The sequence below is a fragment of the Brachyistius frenatus genome, unplaced genomic scaffold (assembly GCF_029030835.1).
Source record: "Brachyistius frenatus isolate BFR_SWC_R1_liver_20210118 unplaced genomic scaffold, ASM2903083v1 Contig_27, whole genome shotgun sequence".
NCBI classification, from domain to species: domain Eukaryota; kingdom Metazoa; phylum Chordata; class Actinopteri; family Embiotocidae; genus Brachyistius; species Brachyistius frenatus.
The window spans coordinates 1,014,701-1,032,023 of record NW_027210626.1 but is presented as its reverse complement, the minus strand read 5'-3'; the positions used below and the strand labels follow the sequence as shown (position 1 = coordinate 1,032,023).

Genomic DNA, 17,323 nt, shown 5'->3' with positions numbered 1-17,323 from the left:
ATATGCTGTATGATCAAAAGACAAACTCACAACTGACCACTTAAAATGCTCAGAAGTTAATATAGAATTGGCGCAATTTATTTTAAGGAAGTCAAATACTATAAATTCATCAAACTGACAGTTTCCTGGTTGACTATACGATACAATTTTTTTTTTACAGTTCAATGACATTCTGCCGCTTCTCATTTCCTACCAATGGAACTATGGTTTGCAAATGCAAATAGTTTCTAAGAGTCTGCCATCACTCAAGAAACAACTTTAACTGGAAAACAGGTATGTATTTTGGCAGAACATTTCAAACATCTATGTTGTTATGTTTCTTAAACCGAAAGATTACAGTAACTGCTGACTGTCAAAACTGTTTCCCCAAAGTATTATAAATGAAATAAATAACTGGCAGATCTATTGATCATTAAAGTAATTCATACTTATGTGAAGTGAAAATCAAAGAAAGCTTTGCTGTTTTGTTCCATTCATCTCTACAAAAACAGGCGGAAGACAAATTGCATTTAAAAACTCCCTTTCTTGTTTGGATTTGATAGATGGAAAATGATCTTTAGTTCTATCCTTCTGCAGTATACAGGAATCAAGGGTGAGAGAGGACACTCAAAGGTCACCTCTCATTTATTACTATTAAACTATTAAATGTGCATCAATATAAAAAATGAATACATCACAGAGCTTCCTGGTAACACTGTAAAATACAAGGGATTATGTAGTATTCCCACACATAGGCGACTATAAGCACTAACAACGCTATTTGTATTTCCTCCTGTAGGTGCAAATTTTCATTTCTCTACTATTAAATGACCAAATTTGCTGATTTTCCACCTAACTTCAATCTATCTGAATTTGGGCTTTAGTGAGGAAAAAAACCAATAAAGTTGTTATTACTGATCTCTGTATTTCTGGGAAGCAGCTGTAAAATCTGTTCTTCCGAACATGGAAAAGGAAATACACGGGAAAGGAAGAACTACAGGCTAATTCTGCAATCTGGGTAGCCAGGGGGTGTTCTCCATCCAACAGCAAAAATGTCATCCAAAAATATAAGTGCAGAAGATGTTTTTGAGCAGGATACATTTGACAGTGCTGAATAAAATATTTAGCCATATATATATATTATATTTATATATAATATTTAGCTAATGCATTAGCCTTGCAAGACAATATGGCTTGTGGACACTATCTAGAAAACTGAGCTCCAAAGAGAAGGCGGTGCCTTTGTTCAAACTGCCCTCTGATGCAAACAGAAAGTGAATCATTCTGCTATCATCAAGCATTCGTGGGCTGAGCTTTAGAAGCTAATGCACAATGCATCCTGGTACATGTACGCACTGCCTGCAAGGCTCTGAGAGAAGAACTCAGCTTTCTCGTACAATATAGCACACACTGAAGAACTGATTGCAACAATTAAATGAATTTACCATCAACACTGAGTGGATATTCACACAAAAAGTGGCCAAATTTACCTTTAAAAATGCAGAAACTTTCCTTTTACTGCTCACTTTAATTGACTAGTTAACTCTAAAGTAAAGCAGGAAGTGTGATCAAAGTCAAGGCAAAGCTTTGGTGAAGAAAGGGAGCACTGTCATAACAAGAAGATTTGTAGTATCTATGCAAAACAGTGAAATATATAATGAGAATTTGGTGCTCAGGTATTTCAGAATGTGACCCTCAAAAAAGCTCATACATCTTATTCCCTCAAATATGAAGCTGATCCTGCTTCTTTCTGTTTGCTTGTGTAATACTGAATGCACATGAATACACGCGCAACCTGGTAGAAGGCAAAATGCATTGATTCATCAAAGACATGATGTACCTCAAGAAGCTTAGCCTGTTTATCAGAGAATCAAGTTATGGCCCACAGAGATAAGGAATGTACGAGTACACTGTGTAACCGTAACACTATAATAAACCTGTGATCCAGCAAACATTTCATCAAGCTCCCTCTACCTCAAACCCTGACCTGAGCAAAAGTTTTCAAATTTCCAAACATGTAGTTAATTAAGACATTTGGATGCTGCAGGGGCCTTACAAAAAAAAAAAAAAACTGGTTGCATCCCTTTCAAATTCACAACAGCCACACACGATCCAAGCGGTTTTCAGCAAGTACATTTTAAATATCAGCTTTAATTGTTCCAGTCCGTCGACCCTCCTCCATCAACCAACACCAGTGAGTCTCATACTGAGACCGTTAGTCCCATCAACCCACCCAACCTCTGGAACAAATAAATAAGACATGTTTATACAAAACATATGGATTTCACCATTTCATATGCCATCCAAATTCAATGTATTTCAGTTCTTTTTGTTTATTGGCATTCAAAAGTTTCAGTCACAACCTCTCTTGGCAAGCATCACACTCATTTTAGGAAAAAAGGGTTTTCATCACAGAACAGGATAAGACATCTGATTAGCAATGTGGAACACACAAAAAATACAGGTCTCAAAGTGCAAAACATGCACAGCATTAAAAACTACTTCTGACAGACAAAAGAACTTCTAAATCCTATTATGAAATTAATAATAAAGAAGATGTGTGTTTGAGGTCGAGCCGGATGGAGCTGCTTCCTTCACGTATGGTCGGTAATTAGTTTGAGCGAGCAAAGTGTTGAAGTAGTGAAATAGAACGTCATCAGAACAGAACAATGTCATCTTAAATAAGAAATTGAAGTTTTTACAGAGACCTTTGAATCCACCATGAGGCAGAGAAACACGTGTTATTTAAGGTTGTGGAGGATGGATCTGAGGTTGAGGACGAGGAAGGTGTGTGTGGGGTTGGTTTTGTGAAGCAGCTCTTTTACCTGGAGGTGGAGGGAGGAGAGCTCAAACAGATGACGGTTCTTCCTGGACAAATAAATACAATGCAACCACCTGTCAGTCAAAAAGTGTCAGTCACATTTCTCATGTAACGGTGTACCACAACTGTATAATTAATTATCTTTGGCTGGAAACAAACAATTTAGATGAACAGGCAAAAAGAAAAGTTCAACTTATCATTGTCATATCTGTGAATTATAAATCTATCCAGTGAAATATTTAACAATAAAAACCCAGAGAATTATGATGCAATTGTGGTGGGAAAGCAATTTTTGTATACTTGATGTGAAGAAGATCATTATCATACATTTCTATGTCTTTGGCCTCCAGGATTACAGATCCAAACAAAAACAAACTGCTGCATTGCATTGCATCACATGTAGTGGAAGAAAGTGTAGGTTGCTTATTTAGGCTTCTTATTGTTTGTAAATGTGAGTGTTAACAGACCCACTGGAACAAGCAAAGAGTGCTGCAGGTCATGTTGCGGAATTAGTTTGATTCTATTGGATTTCTCTGTAAGTCTGAACTGACTGACTGGCCAATATTTCCATCCTTACAGCGAAACTGTTAGCATCGCTAAAAAGTTCAGGAAACAGTGATGAAGTGTATTTTTTTAAACTTCAGTACTCACACCAATCAAATGAGTACAAAACTACCACAATCACTTCATTTCTAACATGATTTACACCTGGAAAATGGTCTGTATGTCAAACTGTGGTGAAATTGACCTAATAATCTTTCCTCTTCCTGCTCTTAGCACTTTAAACTCTGGAGTAGTTTATATCTGGACTCAGGGTGTGACAGATAATAATCAGTTTGCATGGTCACAAAAAAAGGAATCACTGCAGTGCACAGGGTGCATGTTATTCCTGAGCATGCAGGTAGTTACGACCCAGGATCAGAGATATGTTCATCGTTTATAAGTGATCTTATGAATATGAAGATCACTTTGTCTACCTGATGGTGGAGAGCTTCTGCAGAAGGATGGAGAGCTTCTCCAGTGATGGAAGTTCCAGACGAGGGTTTTTAAGGAGCTGGGAAGCTGTTCTGAAAAACTCCTTACAGCTACATGTCTCCAGAAAGGCATTCAAGTAGCCTACAAGCACAAAAACGCACATGCAGAGCAAAGAGAAAAGGACGTTATCAAAGCAACTTTGCTAATCAACAACACATCTTATCCAATGTTAAAACTTCTGAAGAAATGGAAATGATCTGCTTCATTTTGCCATGCTTTTTACATTTGCATAAGAATGAAAACTACATGGACGCACAAACAAACCGTGAAAACAGTTTAACAATCAAACTGAGCGGGACAGGGACACAGATGTTGGTCTGAGTGGCTCTGTGATGATTTTATTTGGAAGACCTTCCATATTGTCACTTTTAACTTTGACCTTGGCGTCATCGAACCATAACCTCAAACACACACACATAAGGAGATGAAACGGAGAAAAGGACAACAGCATCAGTCCACACAGATGGGAGCTGCACATTTTTTTAATTAATAACAGCAAAGGTTGACCTTACGAAGTCCTCAGATGAAGTTGGTTTCTCGTAAACAAACATTTGTTTCTGCTAAAGTCACATTCCTGCTCCTTCAAAAAGTAACTCTCCACTGTCTCAAACCACGCATGCATGCAGGGGGGGAAATCAAATCTGAGCAACAGAGGGACTTTATTTTGGCTGGTACCGCAACTCTGCTGGCATCAAATCACAGCAGAAGATTGGACGGGAGAGAATAGGACCAGGTTCAGATACCAGAGGATGAGATGGATTGAATGTGATGTTATGAGAAAGATAAAGCAGGAGAGAATGATTTGGTCAGTCTTTCTCAAGGTTATGCAACCACTATCAATAACTGATGTTACTGACATGACCTTGAACTATGTGTCTGCAGCTGAACATAATCCTTCGGTCCAACAGGTGGTAAGAGGTGTAGTGCTGCACCTAACGATTATTTTACTCAGACTAATCTATTCTTTTCGATAAAGCGATAATTCGAAATGACATTTTTTAAATGTCGAAATCGGACCATCCCAAGGTAAAATCAGCCATAGACAAGTTTTTATTTTGCATGTTTTCTCGAACCAAAAGTCCAAAAGCTCAAAAGTATTTGATTTGTCAGTGACGTGAACAGAAGATAGAGCAGTAAATCCTCACATTTCAGTAGGCAGAACCAAAACATGTTTGTGGTCTTTTCTAAATTAGGGAACAATTCATCGATTGTCAAGTTGTTGATGTTTTTCTGTCAAAGCGTATCATATTGCCTGCTTAAACTTAATAAGACCAGGAGCCTACCAAATGCTTGCAACACACCCGCCCACTCTGCCCGGTCTTCAGATGGGTCTTTATTCTTTTGATATGTGCTTCATTCTACACATACTACAGTATATGTGGCTATACTAATACAGATGGAGGCAGACACACACACACACACACACACACACACACACACACACACACACACACACACACACACACACACACACACACACACACACACACACACACACACAGTAATACAAGCAGTTCCTCAATAGTTTGACAGCTGACCACACAGATGCTGTGGGAGACATCGCAATGTAAGAGACAGGGGTAAAAAAATAAATAAAAGAATCCCTGTCTAAAGTAATTTAAGCAGGTCAGGGAGAGCTGCAACACCATTCAAAACATAATGACAAACACTCCTCTACTGTGACAAGCATGAACAGAACAACCCAGTGGGTCAAAGTGACCACAGAAGTTAAAATACACTGCATGAAGCAGTTTGGCCGTTAATATACCCGCTGTTTACCAGAAATCAGTCACGTCTGGTAAAACATTGTTAGTGGGGTGTTTTGTATCAACAATCAAGAATGGAAAAACTCAATGACTAAAAGTCCAAATTGCTGGGAGTTGTGTTGAAGAGCAAAGACTACCAATTGAGTGGTCTTGACAGTTAAGGCACCACAAGTGTTCAGCTGCCATTTGCGAGCTAACAACAAACCAGCAGGGTGAGTGAGTGAGTGGGCGAGCACGAGGGAGGGAGCAGCAGCGCGTCTGCTATCAGTGGAGACAGAGATGTGTGCGCTCATTAAACTGGGAATGAATCTGTTCTGTATATCAGGATCCACAACTTGCTTTTAAAATCTATTCTGCAGTCCATTTGAGAAAAGGAGAGGTCTTGAATTTAGTCGAGACACATTTTTCTGACTGTGGTGCAATTTATTCAAAGGGGCCATAAAGGTTTCTTTTAAACCAGCTGGACAGGCGGAAGCAGGACACCGAATCTTTTCCAGAAAGTGTTTAGACATTACCAATATGTATGGGATTGACAAGAAACACTTAAAATGTATTATTTGATTAAATAATTGGTAGAATACTCATCTAACTAAAATAATCGATAGCTGCAGCTGTATCTTGTATACTGCCTTTTCGTGATGTGTGAATGTAGTATTTAAAAGGTGTGTAATTCGGAGAGTATGTGACTGAACTTTATACAAGCAGTAAAGGGGTGGAAGTTTGACCACATATGTCCTAAGTGTGCATGGTTTGTGTACAACCATACCTTAGTTTTGTTTTATTGGAAACCTTCAGGTGTAAACTCCCCCCACCCCCCTTCCTCAGCCCTTTTTTTTTTCCATCTCCCCTCATTACTGCTTGTAAAACAAAATAATTATCAAGTCTCGCTAGACTTACAGCCCCCTCGAAACACACAAACTGTTGCACACACACAGAGCTCAGGCCACAGTTGCCTCTGGCATATGGTTCTGCTGAGTATTAGGGTACAGCAGTTAAAATGATACGGCTCATAACCCTGGCGAACTCCCTCTTCCATAGAAACTCATTGCAGGTGTTTTCTGTAACCCGTCCACCTCCATCAAGTCTTTTGTCTTTCCATAAAACAGCCGGGAGGCGGTGCAGGTCCAAGGTTTTATGGCCACAACTTCTAAATCCATTGCCTGACCTCTGCTCATGATTGATGTGAGCTCAGACAAACCCTTACTTTACACATGTGGTTTTTATGTGGGGATGATATGGAATGATACAAAAGAAGGAGCTAGTATAAATCAAAATACGTAGCGATGGTCAGAGCAGTCAATAAATCTCAACAAGTGATCACAGCAGCTTCGTCAATCATAAACAATTTTCCAGGCAAAGACAATAGTAGAATTTTTAAATTGAATCACAAGTGAGGTGTCGGGTCCATCTGGATAAAACTGCACTAGTGGCATCTCTTAAATTTAATTCACCAAAAATAGTTGTGATGGTAGTATAGATCTCCTCAGTCCACATAGGTTTAGAATAATTTTTTTATTTTCTGAGACATAACTGGACTCGTTGAGTGCAGTAATATATCACCAATATCTTTTATTTTTCTGTTAGACTTATAAAATTTGTGACAGGATGCTTTTCTTAATTTAGCAGAAGCTAAATTAGAAGGTTGCTCTTTTAGGTCGATTATCTCAGGAAAAACTATTATGGCAAATACTATCATAGCAATAATTTTGCAAATGAGATAAAAACTAAATAATAAAGTATCCTAATTGACAAAGGAAACTGCAGTGGATGTGACAGAAAAGTATAATAAGTTTCTTGTGTTATTTCATTTGGCTGCCACGACTGAGTTGTGCACTTTGATCATACTTGTGACTAAACCGTATTTGTCAATGGGAAAATACTTTATCTACAGTATACAAGCTATAAGAAAAAAATAGGCTATCTCTGTTTCTTGTTGTTTCTTAAAATCTGGGTGATCTAAATGCTTGCCTTTTACTATAATAATGTGTATTTACCAGTATTGAAATGTATTTTGAGAGGCTGATAAATATTTCATTTACAAGTGAAACATTTATTTCTTTTAATTACAATATCTGGATATTGGTCAGTCCTTTACACAAACTACATTTCTACGTAATGATACTTTTTCCACACTAGAGAACAAAAAATTCCATTAAGTCTTTTTTTTATTAGAAAGAGATGAAGTGTCAAAATTATTAGAAGAACTCATAGAAGACATATTACACTGAATTTCTACTGTCAACTGATATTGAATTAATATACATTATATGAATCCTTTATGTGAAGACTGGTGTGGAATTTGGGGTCCGTTGTCTGCTGGCTTTAACTAGGTTATGTCAGGCCAGGTTCAATGGCATTACTCTACACTCTACACGCTGTTTTTGTTCTGCTCAAGTTCTAATGGCAGACCGGTAGGATGCTTTTATTGGGACGTTATAGGGGAAAAAAATATGCAAGTGAACAAGCTAACTGTGCCTTATTAGCGTGCTATTCCTAGTGCTATTTTGTTGGGATAAAAATAAGTTTAATCAACGAGCACATTCTGTGCTATTTAGTCAACAGATCAGTTTTAAATATTGCAGGGAGGAATAGTCCAATTAGAAACAGCCACAGGCACTACCAACATTATGGAAAATACTAACAGCCATCTGAACGTGTTTATCAAAAAACATGCCTGCTTACGAGATTGTTCCGTGAGCTGCATCAGGATGTCTATAGGTGTGTGGAGCACTGCGCAGCCGGACCGAACCATCGACAAAAGCGCACGCACTCCTTCATAGTGGATGAACAGGCCTCGACTCTTCTCGCACATCAGTTCAGCGTGAAGACTGTCGAGCACCTGGGCCAGCACATCAGCTGCAGACAGAACAGAAATGTACACAATCAAAACACGTCATGTCTCTAGTCTTGTTTTAAAATGGGTCTCTCAGTCATTGTAGTCTTACATTAGCATTACAGTGTTTCAGATGAGTCGTAGGTTTTCAGGATAAGAATATGAGCCAAAACATACATTTTTATATTATTAACAGTTCTATAGACCAATCTCATCCTTATACCATAGAAATACACTGTATTTATATTCGTCTATTCCGTTAAGATAGAGGAAAGTACTCATCCACCTACCTTTTCCCAATGTATCCCTCTTATCTCGCATACTTTCATTGTACTTTGGTCATAATGCCTGCCATTCTTCTCGAGTCCTCTTTTTAAAGTCCCGATCCATCATGCCCGCTGAACTCAAACATATACCTCAAATAATTCTGAGAATTTCCAAAGCACCGAAACAATTATTTTCAAACGTACATAAGGACTGGAATATATTTGACATGGGATAAAAGCTCCTTTTTTCTATTTTGGACTGAGTTTGGACAGCTCCATCTCAGGATGACACCTGTTATGTGTAAAACCCCAGCAAATAGAAAGGAGAAGAAACATCTCATTATACTCAATTTGACTTCACATAAATTAAGAGAAAGGGACAAAGCGAACCTGGTAAAGATTGACAGAAAATAGTCCTTATAGACATGCCAAAGAAGCCCTGGAGCATTAGTAGCAGATGGAGGATCATTTCAGAAGAGAGTTTCATAAAATATGTCGGGATATGTCGGCTGAACCCAGTGAGTGCACTAAGATTTATAGTGTGGGAGGGCAAAGAGCTCCTTGCCCTTTATAGCTGCATCAGAACATAAGAACATAAAGCCTCGCTAGCAGCTCTGTGAGGCTGGAAGTCTCATTGTAAAGAAATCTCTCGTGAGAGAAGGTCATAGACTGCATGGAAAAACGTAGTTTCCAGGTCTGAAAAGATTTTCTGATAAGCCGATCTAATTAATACAGTTTAAACCATACATAATCTGTTCTGTGCTCCAAGTACCAGAGGTGGTACAACCTCCGAAAATCCAAACTAAATCCTAATCTGGATTATAAAATCCAAAATCAAAACCAAGACCTGTATGTTATGTTTTTCATCCTGAACAATCCATTATGTTTTACTCACTAAATGATTTTAAATAGATAAATTAGTAATAACCATGAATTAGTACAGAAATAATAAATGTTTTTATATGTCATTATGTTGTCGTGAACTGAATATTTTAGAGTTTTCAATTGTTGGTAAAACAAAACAAGCAATTTAAAGATGTAACTTTAGACTCTAGTTATCTGTGTTTTCATGTTAATAGCTGACAATAGTATACTGCCGTACTATCGTATAACCTTACTATCAAAAAAAAAATAAACATGTAAATATATAGTGACCCTGACTATAAGGCAAGTACTTATTTTCCAACAGCTGTTGTGAAGAAAAATATTTTTTGAGGAGTTTTTACAATAGTGCTGAAAATCCTATTTATGGGATTATACCGCAGTACACCTTAATACTCTAAAACTGCCTACCCTATTATCCAACTATCTATGCCCACAATTTAATGTCTGTTTGCATTTTCCAACTATAATAACAAAGTATGTACATGCATTTTAATTAATACCTTGTGTGATGGTGCAAAGGATGATGAGGGTGGAGAGGATTCGTGTGTGAGGGCAAGGGCTCTGGTAAAGGGGCAAAATCCTGAAATATCCAGCTGGTTCAATGCGGGACTTGGGCAGGTCGGGATCTTCTCGCTGCGGCACCGAAGGCCTTGATACTTCCTCTCCTATCCGCCGCAGAGTTGCAGATAGCGCTACATGCTGTGAAAAGTCCACAGAAACACAGTCACAAAAAAACCAATCTCCCCCAGGATTCATAACTGCGCCTGCACTCAGTTACTTTTGTTATATAACTGTCAAAAAAATAGGGAGGATATGCCGACAATAATCTTCATCAAATGCCAGTGTATAAAATACAAGGTCAGCCTGACAGTGAGCCAGCAGGCTTCTATTCTGACTTGTCTAAATAACCGATGGAGCCAAGAGATTAGTGTAGTAAACTACAACGACTATCCATGATTTATGTATTTCCAAAGCAACGGAGAGCTGGTGGGTTTCAGACTCACTTGATTCCGCTTTTCATCTACCATCCTCTTTCCCCAAAGTCTTCAGTAGTTCATTAAAGATCCTGGACTTTACGTTACCTTCCTTTCACCTTTTATGCATTATGACCCAATGTTGGTTGGTTTTTATCTTAAAAACGAACACATATTATAGCATTAAGGATGCATGTGATTCCAGTTGGACATCAAGCACATTACTGAACACACATAACAAGATCTGACTAACAAACATGAAGGGACCAAGGTTCCAGCAACAGGACTAGAGAGGAGAGGAGGTCTGAAGCTTTGAAGATGGAGACTGTGGGTAAAAATAAAGGGTTGGGGCAATGGGTGAAGGCTGGAGTCTTGCCCATGGCTGGAATAGGAAGGTCAAACAATGAGCACAAGGTAAGGGTTAAGGTTTGGAGGCTCAAACTGGCCTCCATAACAGTACTAAGATTGCAGTCTCAGCCTGCAAAGTAGGATTGCACAATAATGTAAAAATGTCTCTCTCTTCAATCAGAAAATGCTGTTGCGCAGTGTTTGTTGCCGAGGGCTCTTGAGGGACTTGTGGTGAAGGACACGCATCCTTATCAAAGCCACAACAACAGGTTCAGCTTGTTCTAATCTCTAGAGGCTGTGTTCTACACACAGAGACAGGCAGAGGACATCAGAAAACCAAGTCTCTCATCTGAACACAAGATGGAACTCGACAGGACCGCCAAACATAAAAGGTGCCATATGTAATACCACTCTGTGCCTCAACGGGCAGTTGTGAATGACTGTAGCGTCCAGTCTGCTCTCAGTTCGGCTGGATGGAACAGTAATGACACCATCTGGCAGCCATTTCTTTCCACAAAAGGAATGAAATTCTTTCAACAAAAGAAATGAAATTCTTTCTACAAAAGAAATGGCTGTCAACCCAAAACGAACATTTCGTCCCGAAGCATTAAACACTGTTTAAATAGCCGGAACTGCAACCATTTCTTTCATGAAACTTGCTGAAACTTGAAAAAAATTAGGCCCACGCTCCACATGCCCTACAGTTATACAGTCAGGTCATATAGCAATTTCGTCAGTGCATCCAAAAACTACTTTCTCCACCAGCACATTTTCCCCACAGAAATAAGCTTATCTTTACCTGTGTGCTATTGTCTAAGTGTCTCAAAGTCCAGTAGATGAGGCGAAGAAGGTCGAGGAGGAGGTCCGGTTCTGACAAAGAAGTGTGATGAAGCTGATCTGCTAATAATGGCAGCACCTAAGAAACAAAACATAAGTTACGACCCTGTCAGAACCAAACGTTGCGAATATGTAATCATCTAATGCTGACTGCGTATTAGAAATACAGTTGTAATGAAATCCAAAGGACAGAGTAAAGTCACATTGAACACACCACCTTCAGACATCTTTCATTAAGTACAAGCTCCGGTGGCAGACGGTGGCCAACACCTTTCACTTCATTTCCTGCTACTGATGAGAACGTCAGTCCATCCAGAACCCAGTCCAGTAGAACGGCCAGGAGCTTTAGTATAGTGGGGCTTGAGCTGCCCTGAAGGAAGAAGGGGGAAAACAAAGTGTACAAATATTTCACTAAGGTAGTCATATACAGCAAGCACTGTCAAAACATAGTAACTATAGTTGCAGGTTGTTGTTGTTTTTTATTATATCTCTTCTAATTCCTAAATGAAGCAAAGAGCTCACATGAATGAATTTTGTCTGTACAGGTGCTTTTTGAGAAAAGGCAAATTTACTTAAAGATGAATTTCATGAGGGGGCTATAGGTATTAATCAAACAGTGTGACAATTGAATTAAAATTTGACTCAGTCAATGTTCTCTGAATAGAGTAGGAAAATTAGTAGCCTTGAAATGACAAGTGCAACTATTAAGCTCGGTACATTCAACTTCATCAACATGAGTGATGATAACCAAATCGCAAACTATGATTTATCATGTCAGTTGGCAGTAGGAGTGTGGTTTGTGGAAAAAGACTGTTGTACCGTTTCCAGCCTGGATATGTGTAAATCAGTGTGTTAGCGTTTGTCTAACTACTCTAAATGATGTGCGGTTTTTATTTTTCAGTAAACACATTAACAATAAATTAAGTAATGAAGCCGCAATTAGAGCAAATCTGCAAATGCATCTGAGAGGTGGCACATTCAACTGTAAAACAAACACTAACCACACTAAGTTGTTGACGTACCTTGTTGCTGGGTTTTCCAGGAGCAGCGGTTTTCTCCTTTTTCAATGGTTTAGTACACTTTGTACTCTTAACACTGCCTTTCTGACAGCCTGTTGGTGTTGTAAAGTGCTCGTATTTCCTCTAAAATAGATAAATACATGTAAATATTTGCTTCATCTTTTTACCACGATGTTAGATACTGAAAATCAACAACTTCTGTGCGAGGAAAATAATGACATTAAATTGTTGTTTGGGTGGATTGGCCCCAGACAGCATTCACACCATCATGGGATGCTAAAAACGAATTATCAAATTAAAAGTCATTACTTAAAGATTTTTCAAATAAAACCTCCTCGACTCTGATAATACAAAAAAAAAAAAAGAATAAATGACCATCGGTGCATTGATAAATGCGTTGTTACCTGCAGGTTCTCAAGTCGAGCCTGAACCCTCTTGGACTGGCTCTCGAGCTTCTTATTCTGTTCACTGATCTCATTCAGCTGTGGACCAAAAAAAAAAAAAAAAATGTATGTTGCTCTGCAATGCAACATCAGGGGATATAAAATCGTTCTTTATTTCCATATACAGTAAATAAATCTGCCTTTAGGTTGTGCTTATGCAGTCACGACAGATTCAGTCAACAGAAGCGGAAACACTTTCAAACGGACACTTAAACCAAGAAAACAAGTGCAGACTAAGTGATCCTAATTCTACTTGTAGTATTGAACAGCCAAATACAAGACAGTTATGTTGTAGCGCCCTCCTGTGGAGCAATACACTGATTACTGGTATGAGACCTATACAACACCATTAGTGATGAGAGCGAACATTTGATCAGACAGTTATGTTTTGAGAAAAATTGAATTCCAGTCAAGCTCTGGGTGGTTGTTGATACAGGAGTTTCAGAACAGAATAAGTTGCCATAGTTTTCACTTTGGATATTACTTTATAAACTTATGATAAATTGCACTAAATGTTCTGACCTATTGGCAATTTACAAATGGTGCTGAGATCGATAAGCCTGCAAATTTAGACATTGTTAAAATGAATGCTTAATATATTACAATAACACTGCCAAGCGTAACAAAACACAAACCGATAATCATCTTTAAAGATTTCTAACCTGCTTCTTCATGTTGTCATTCAGCTCCCTGATGCTGTCAAAGCTGGATTTCAGCCTCTTCTTCTCTTTGCTCCTCTCTCGAAGAAGATCCTGCAGCTGGCTCACTTCTCGCTGGTGATTCTGTTGAGACACACATATATATTCACATATAATGAAGTGGGCAGTGACACTAACAATGTTTGACGTCCATATTTTTCAGTATCAACATTGTGCTACATTAAGATTGCTATTTAAATTCTGTAATACTATCTCAACGGCATTCGTCTCTGAATGAAAAAAAGGTCCTTTGCGACTATGAAAGAAATCATATTAGTTTAGATTATTTAGAAGAGTGGAAGGACATGAGATACAATAACACATCCCCTGTGTTGAATGTGATTGGACGGTGTGTGTGTGTGTGTGTGTGTGTGTGTGTGTGTGTGTGTGTGTGTGTGTGTGTGTGTGTGTGTGTGTGTGTGTGTGTGTGTGTGTGTCTGACCTCCTCTACAACCAGAATGCGAGAGTGGATCAACTCCTCCAGCCCAGACAGCTGACTAAAAGCCTCCTCCCGTTGTTTCAGCCTCCTTTCTCGCTCATGCAACTCCCTTTCCCACTGCTGCTGACTTTGTCGCTCTGCCTGCGTATACAGACACAAACAGAAGTTGAACCGACAAAATTCTTTGATAAACCCATACTAATCTTTGACTTTGAAACCTAAAGCAACTGATTACAACAACAAAAGCATTGGGCAAAGCAAACCCAAAAATATTGGCACCATTCTGCAGTGTATTTATTTGAGCTGGTGTATAAAGCTGGACACACACCTCTGATAAGAGGGAGACTCAGTAATGTACACAGAGACATACACATGCCCATTTTTTTCTGTCCACTATTTTTCCCTTCTTGCTGAATTTTTTGTTTTTCACCTTTAGCTGTTCGTAGATGGTCATCATCTCTTGGTAAATCGTTCTTACTACCGAGGAAGAGGAGCCACATGAGGGAGGGAAGTGGCAAGCCAACTGCAACTCCCTGTCTCTCTCAGTTTCCTGAGACCCAGGACTCCCATCCAGACAGGAAGCCAAGGTCACATCTGGACAAACAGAAGTAAAGGCCCAAGACAGTTAAATATCTAATGTATTTATAATAGATTCTGCAAGGTCAAGAAATTCCAACAATAACAAAAGAGTCATCAGATAGATTTCAAGAACTTGTTAATTAAAAAGGTACCAGAGGGAAACCATTTATTTTAAATGGATGGTTTACCTCAGGATGGAGAAACCCCAACTTTTTCAGTTTGATACTTTAAGTTTGCTATAAGGTGGTCAGTTGTCAAATCTTCAAGCTCAGAAAGCACAAACACTGATGACTACTATTACTGCTCTGGCACGCACGCACCTGTTTCTGTAAAGAGCCCCTGAGAGTCCTGAAGTGCTGTAGAGTCCGCACTCTGGTCCTCATTACTGCGACAGAAACTACGATCATTGTCAAACCTTCCAAAAGACAGCAACATGTTCGGTCGAGGCATAATATTCTTAAAAAAAACATGCAAAACTGTGCTCAGTCTTGCTGCCCACTTACTGGTGTGGATGGCTGGTAACTGCTTTAAACAGCTCATGTAAAGCGTCACTGTAGCATTTTAACTCATTGCTTGGCTGTTTGGATTTGTGGGCCAAAATGAGTCTTTGTACTGCATCTGAAAAATTCAAACATAAAACGATGTTAGGCATTTTATTTTCATATTCATGTTTATCATATAGATGCAGATGCTTTATTCGTAAAGCGATTTTAATAGATTAGATGCAGCTCTGCACAGAAAGTGATCTCCAATCACTTGCTTAGACAAATTGAGTGTTTTACATGTAGAACATGGGACAATTACCATCGTTTTTTTTGTTTTGTTTTTTTAAGCTTATTAAATAAAAAGGGACAAGTGTTACTTTTCTGCAAAAGTTGTATTTGCATCTTTTCATGCTAAATAAAATAATGTTCCTCATGCCCAGGTCCACCCTCACTGCAGTATGTGACTTTATATAGTACAACGTAATCTATTGTGTTAAAAGCTCCGTTTAAAATATCACTTTTAAAAATGGTAAAAGCTTATGACAATAGTCATCTTATTCCAATAAAAAAAAATAATACCCTAAGTGATCATGTTTCCTCACCTGTACATACAATGCAGCCCGAAACAACAGGTGAGGAAAGGGACTGTATAACCATACAATAGCATGTTTTATCTGACCGTGTGTAAGCCCGATGTGAAATACACTTACCATCCCTGGTTCCTGAGGCAATGTCCTCTGAAGGTAGCAACTAAAAGACAGGGGTGACGACTTGCTTTAGGGTAAAGTAACAGCCATTAGATATCACCTGTACGATCTGCACAATACAGCGACAACAGACTAACGTTACAACCGGTGCAACTAATCTAACCAGCCTGAACTTTCTCTAAACTACGGGTTTGTTTTATTGAAGCAATGTGACGGGTTGTTTTTTTTTTTCATTTCTCTTTTGATACAGGGATATATATATATATATATAAAAAGATGAGGCGGGTAGTGACAAATGGAAAAGCGCGAGTTGAGGTTGATTTCTCTCGTCGTCACTGTAAAGGTACGCTAGGTTTGCACTGTGGTGATAGCAGTGGATGCAAACCTATCAACGGGTACGCCTCGTTACGCTACTTAAAGTTGTCTTAAAACTCAAACCTGTCTCCTTCTCGCCAAATATTTCTGCTTGAGCTTTTCTACTGCGTCGCTTTCTCTGGCGTCCTCCCACTGCTGGCTCATAGTTACCCTCGCTGTGGCTAAAACTCGTCTTGGCTACCAACAGCGTGAAGTTAGCCCACACTGAAACCTACTTCCGGTTAAAACATTTCAAACTAAAACCTCCTTACGTGTATTTTGTCCTTTTGTGTCCTTCTTTCTTTTTTTTTTTTTTTTTTTTTCTAAATGTTAGTAGTTCTTTTTCCGACATCGCTGACACACATGGTAACTTGACGCAGCTCCGAAACAGTCGTGTTTGTGGACTTGTGAAAGCCAAACAATTCAAAAAAAAAATTTTGGCGGACAAATGATCACGTGACACTTCTTTTTTTTTAATTCGCCGCGAGCCGCCGGTTCAGAACAACACCTGTTTAATTTAATGTTCTAATATATGACGAACATTAATGGTCGAAGATCAGTTCTGCAAATGATTAATAGGCCTCTGAAATTAGTATCCTACCAATGTTGGCTGTGTGCCTGCTAGATTGATAGTTTGAGTTCAGTAAGTCATGTGACCTATCATGTTTAAAAAATAAAAAATAAAATAAAATGTAGGCGCAAAAGAGGATTCGCGATTTATTCATGAATGCCGTCGATAAACTTCATGGATCAGTCGCAACCAACTGTAGACAGACACCTGATAACACATGAAACTAGATGACGTAAGGTACCCATGTCTACCCACCAAGTCATGCCAGCAGCTGGCTCTGTTGG

At 38.8% G+C, this 17,323-nt stretch overlaps 1 protein-coding gene across 4 annotated transcripts; it reads right to left on the bottom strand.

Moving 5' to 3' along the window:
- Window positions 1-2,286: 2,286 nt before the first annotated feature.
- On the bottom strand, window positions 2,287-16,677 carry LOC138620883 (coiled-coil domain-containing protein 138-like). 4 transcript variants are annotated; one of them, XM_069698489.1, is made up of 15 exons: window positions 16,553-16,677; window positions 16,118-16,157; window positions 15,426-15,540; window positions 15,243-15,337; window positions 14,774-14,937; window positions 14,347-14,484; window positions 13,869-13,988; window positions 13,168-13,245; window positions 12,767-12,886; window positions 11,959-12,114; window positions 11,707-11,823; window positions 10,086-10,284; window positions 8,284-8,457; window positions 3,778-3,916; window positions 2,287-2,847 (listed from the first exon to the last, which is right to left on the bottom strand). In XM_069698489.1, exons 1-15 carry the CDS (start codon window positions 16,631-16,633, stop codon window positions 2,721-2,723), a joined length of 1,863 nt encoding a protein of 620 aa, XP_069554590.1. In that variant the 5' UTR covers window positions 16,634-16,677; the 3' UTR covers window positions 2,287-2,720. The 4 variants fall into 4 exon arrangements, with proteins under 4 accessions (XP_069554590.1, XP_069554591.1, XP_069554594.1 ...); XM_069698490.1 differs by having other exon boundaries at window positions 11,962-12,114; XM_069698493.1 differs by having other exon boundaries at window positions 14,822-14,937.
- Window positions 16,678-17,323: the final 646 nt, after the last annotated feature.

Excerpts from the sequence above, each read along its gene's own strand:
- LOC138620883 (XM_069698489.1), bottom strand. The coding sequence starts at position 16,633 with ATGAGCCAGCAGTGGGAGGACGCCAGAGAAAGCGACGCAGTAGAAAAG. Across the intron at positions 14,485-14,773 it reads CCATCTACGAACAGCTAAAG|GCAGAGCGACAAAGTCAGCA; the intron begins GTGAAAAACAAA and ends CTGTATACGCAG. Across the intron at positions 3,917-8,283 it reads GCAGCTCACGGAACAATCTC|GCTACTTGAATGCCTTTCTG; the intron begins GTAAGCAGGCAT and ends TTGTGCTTGTAG.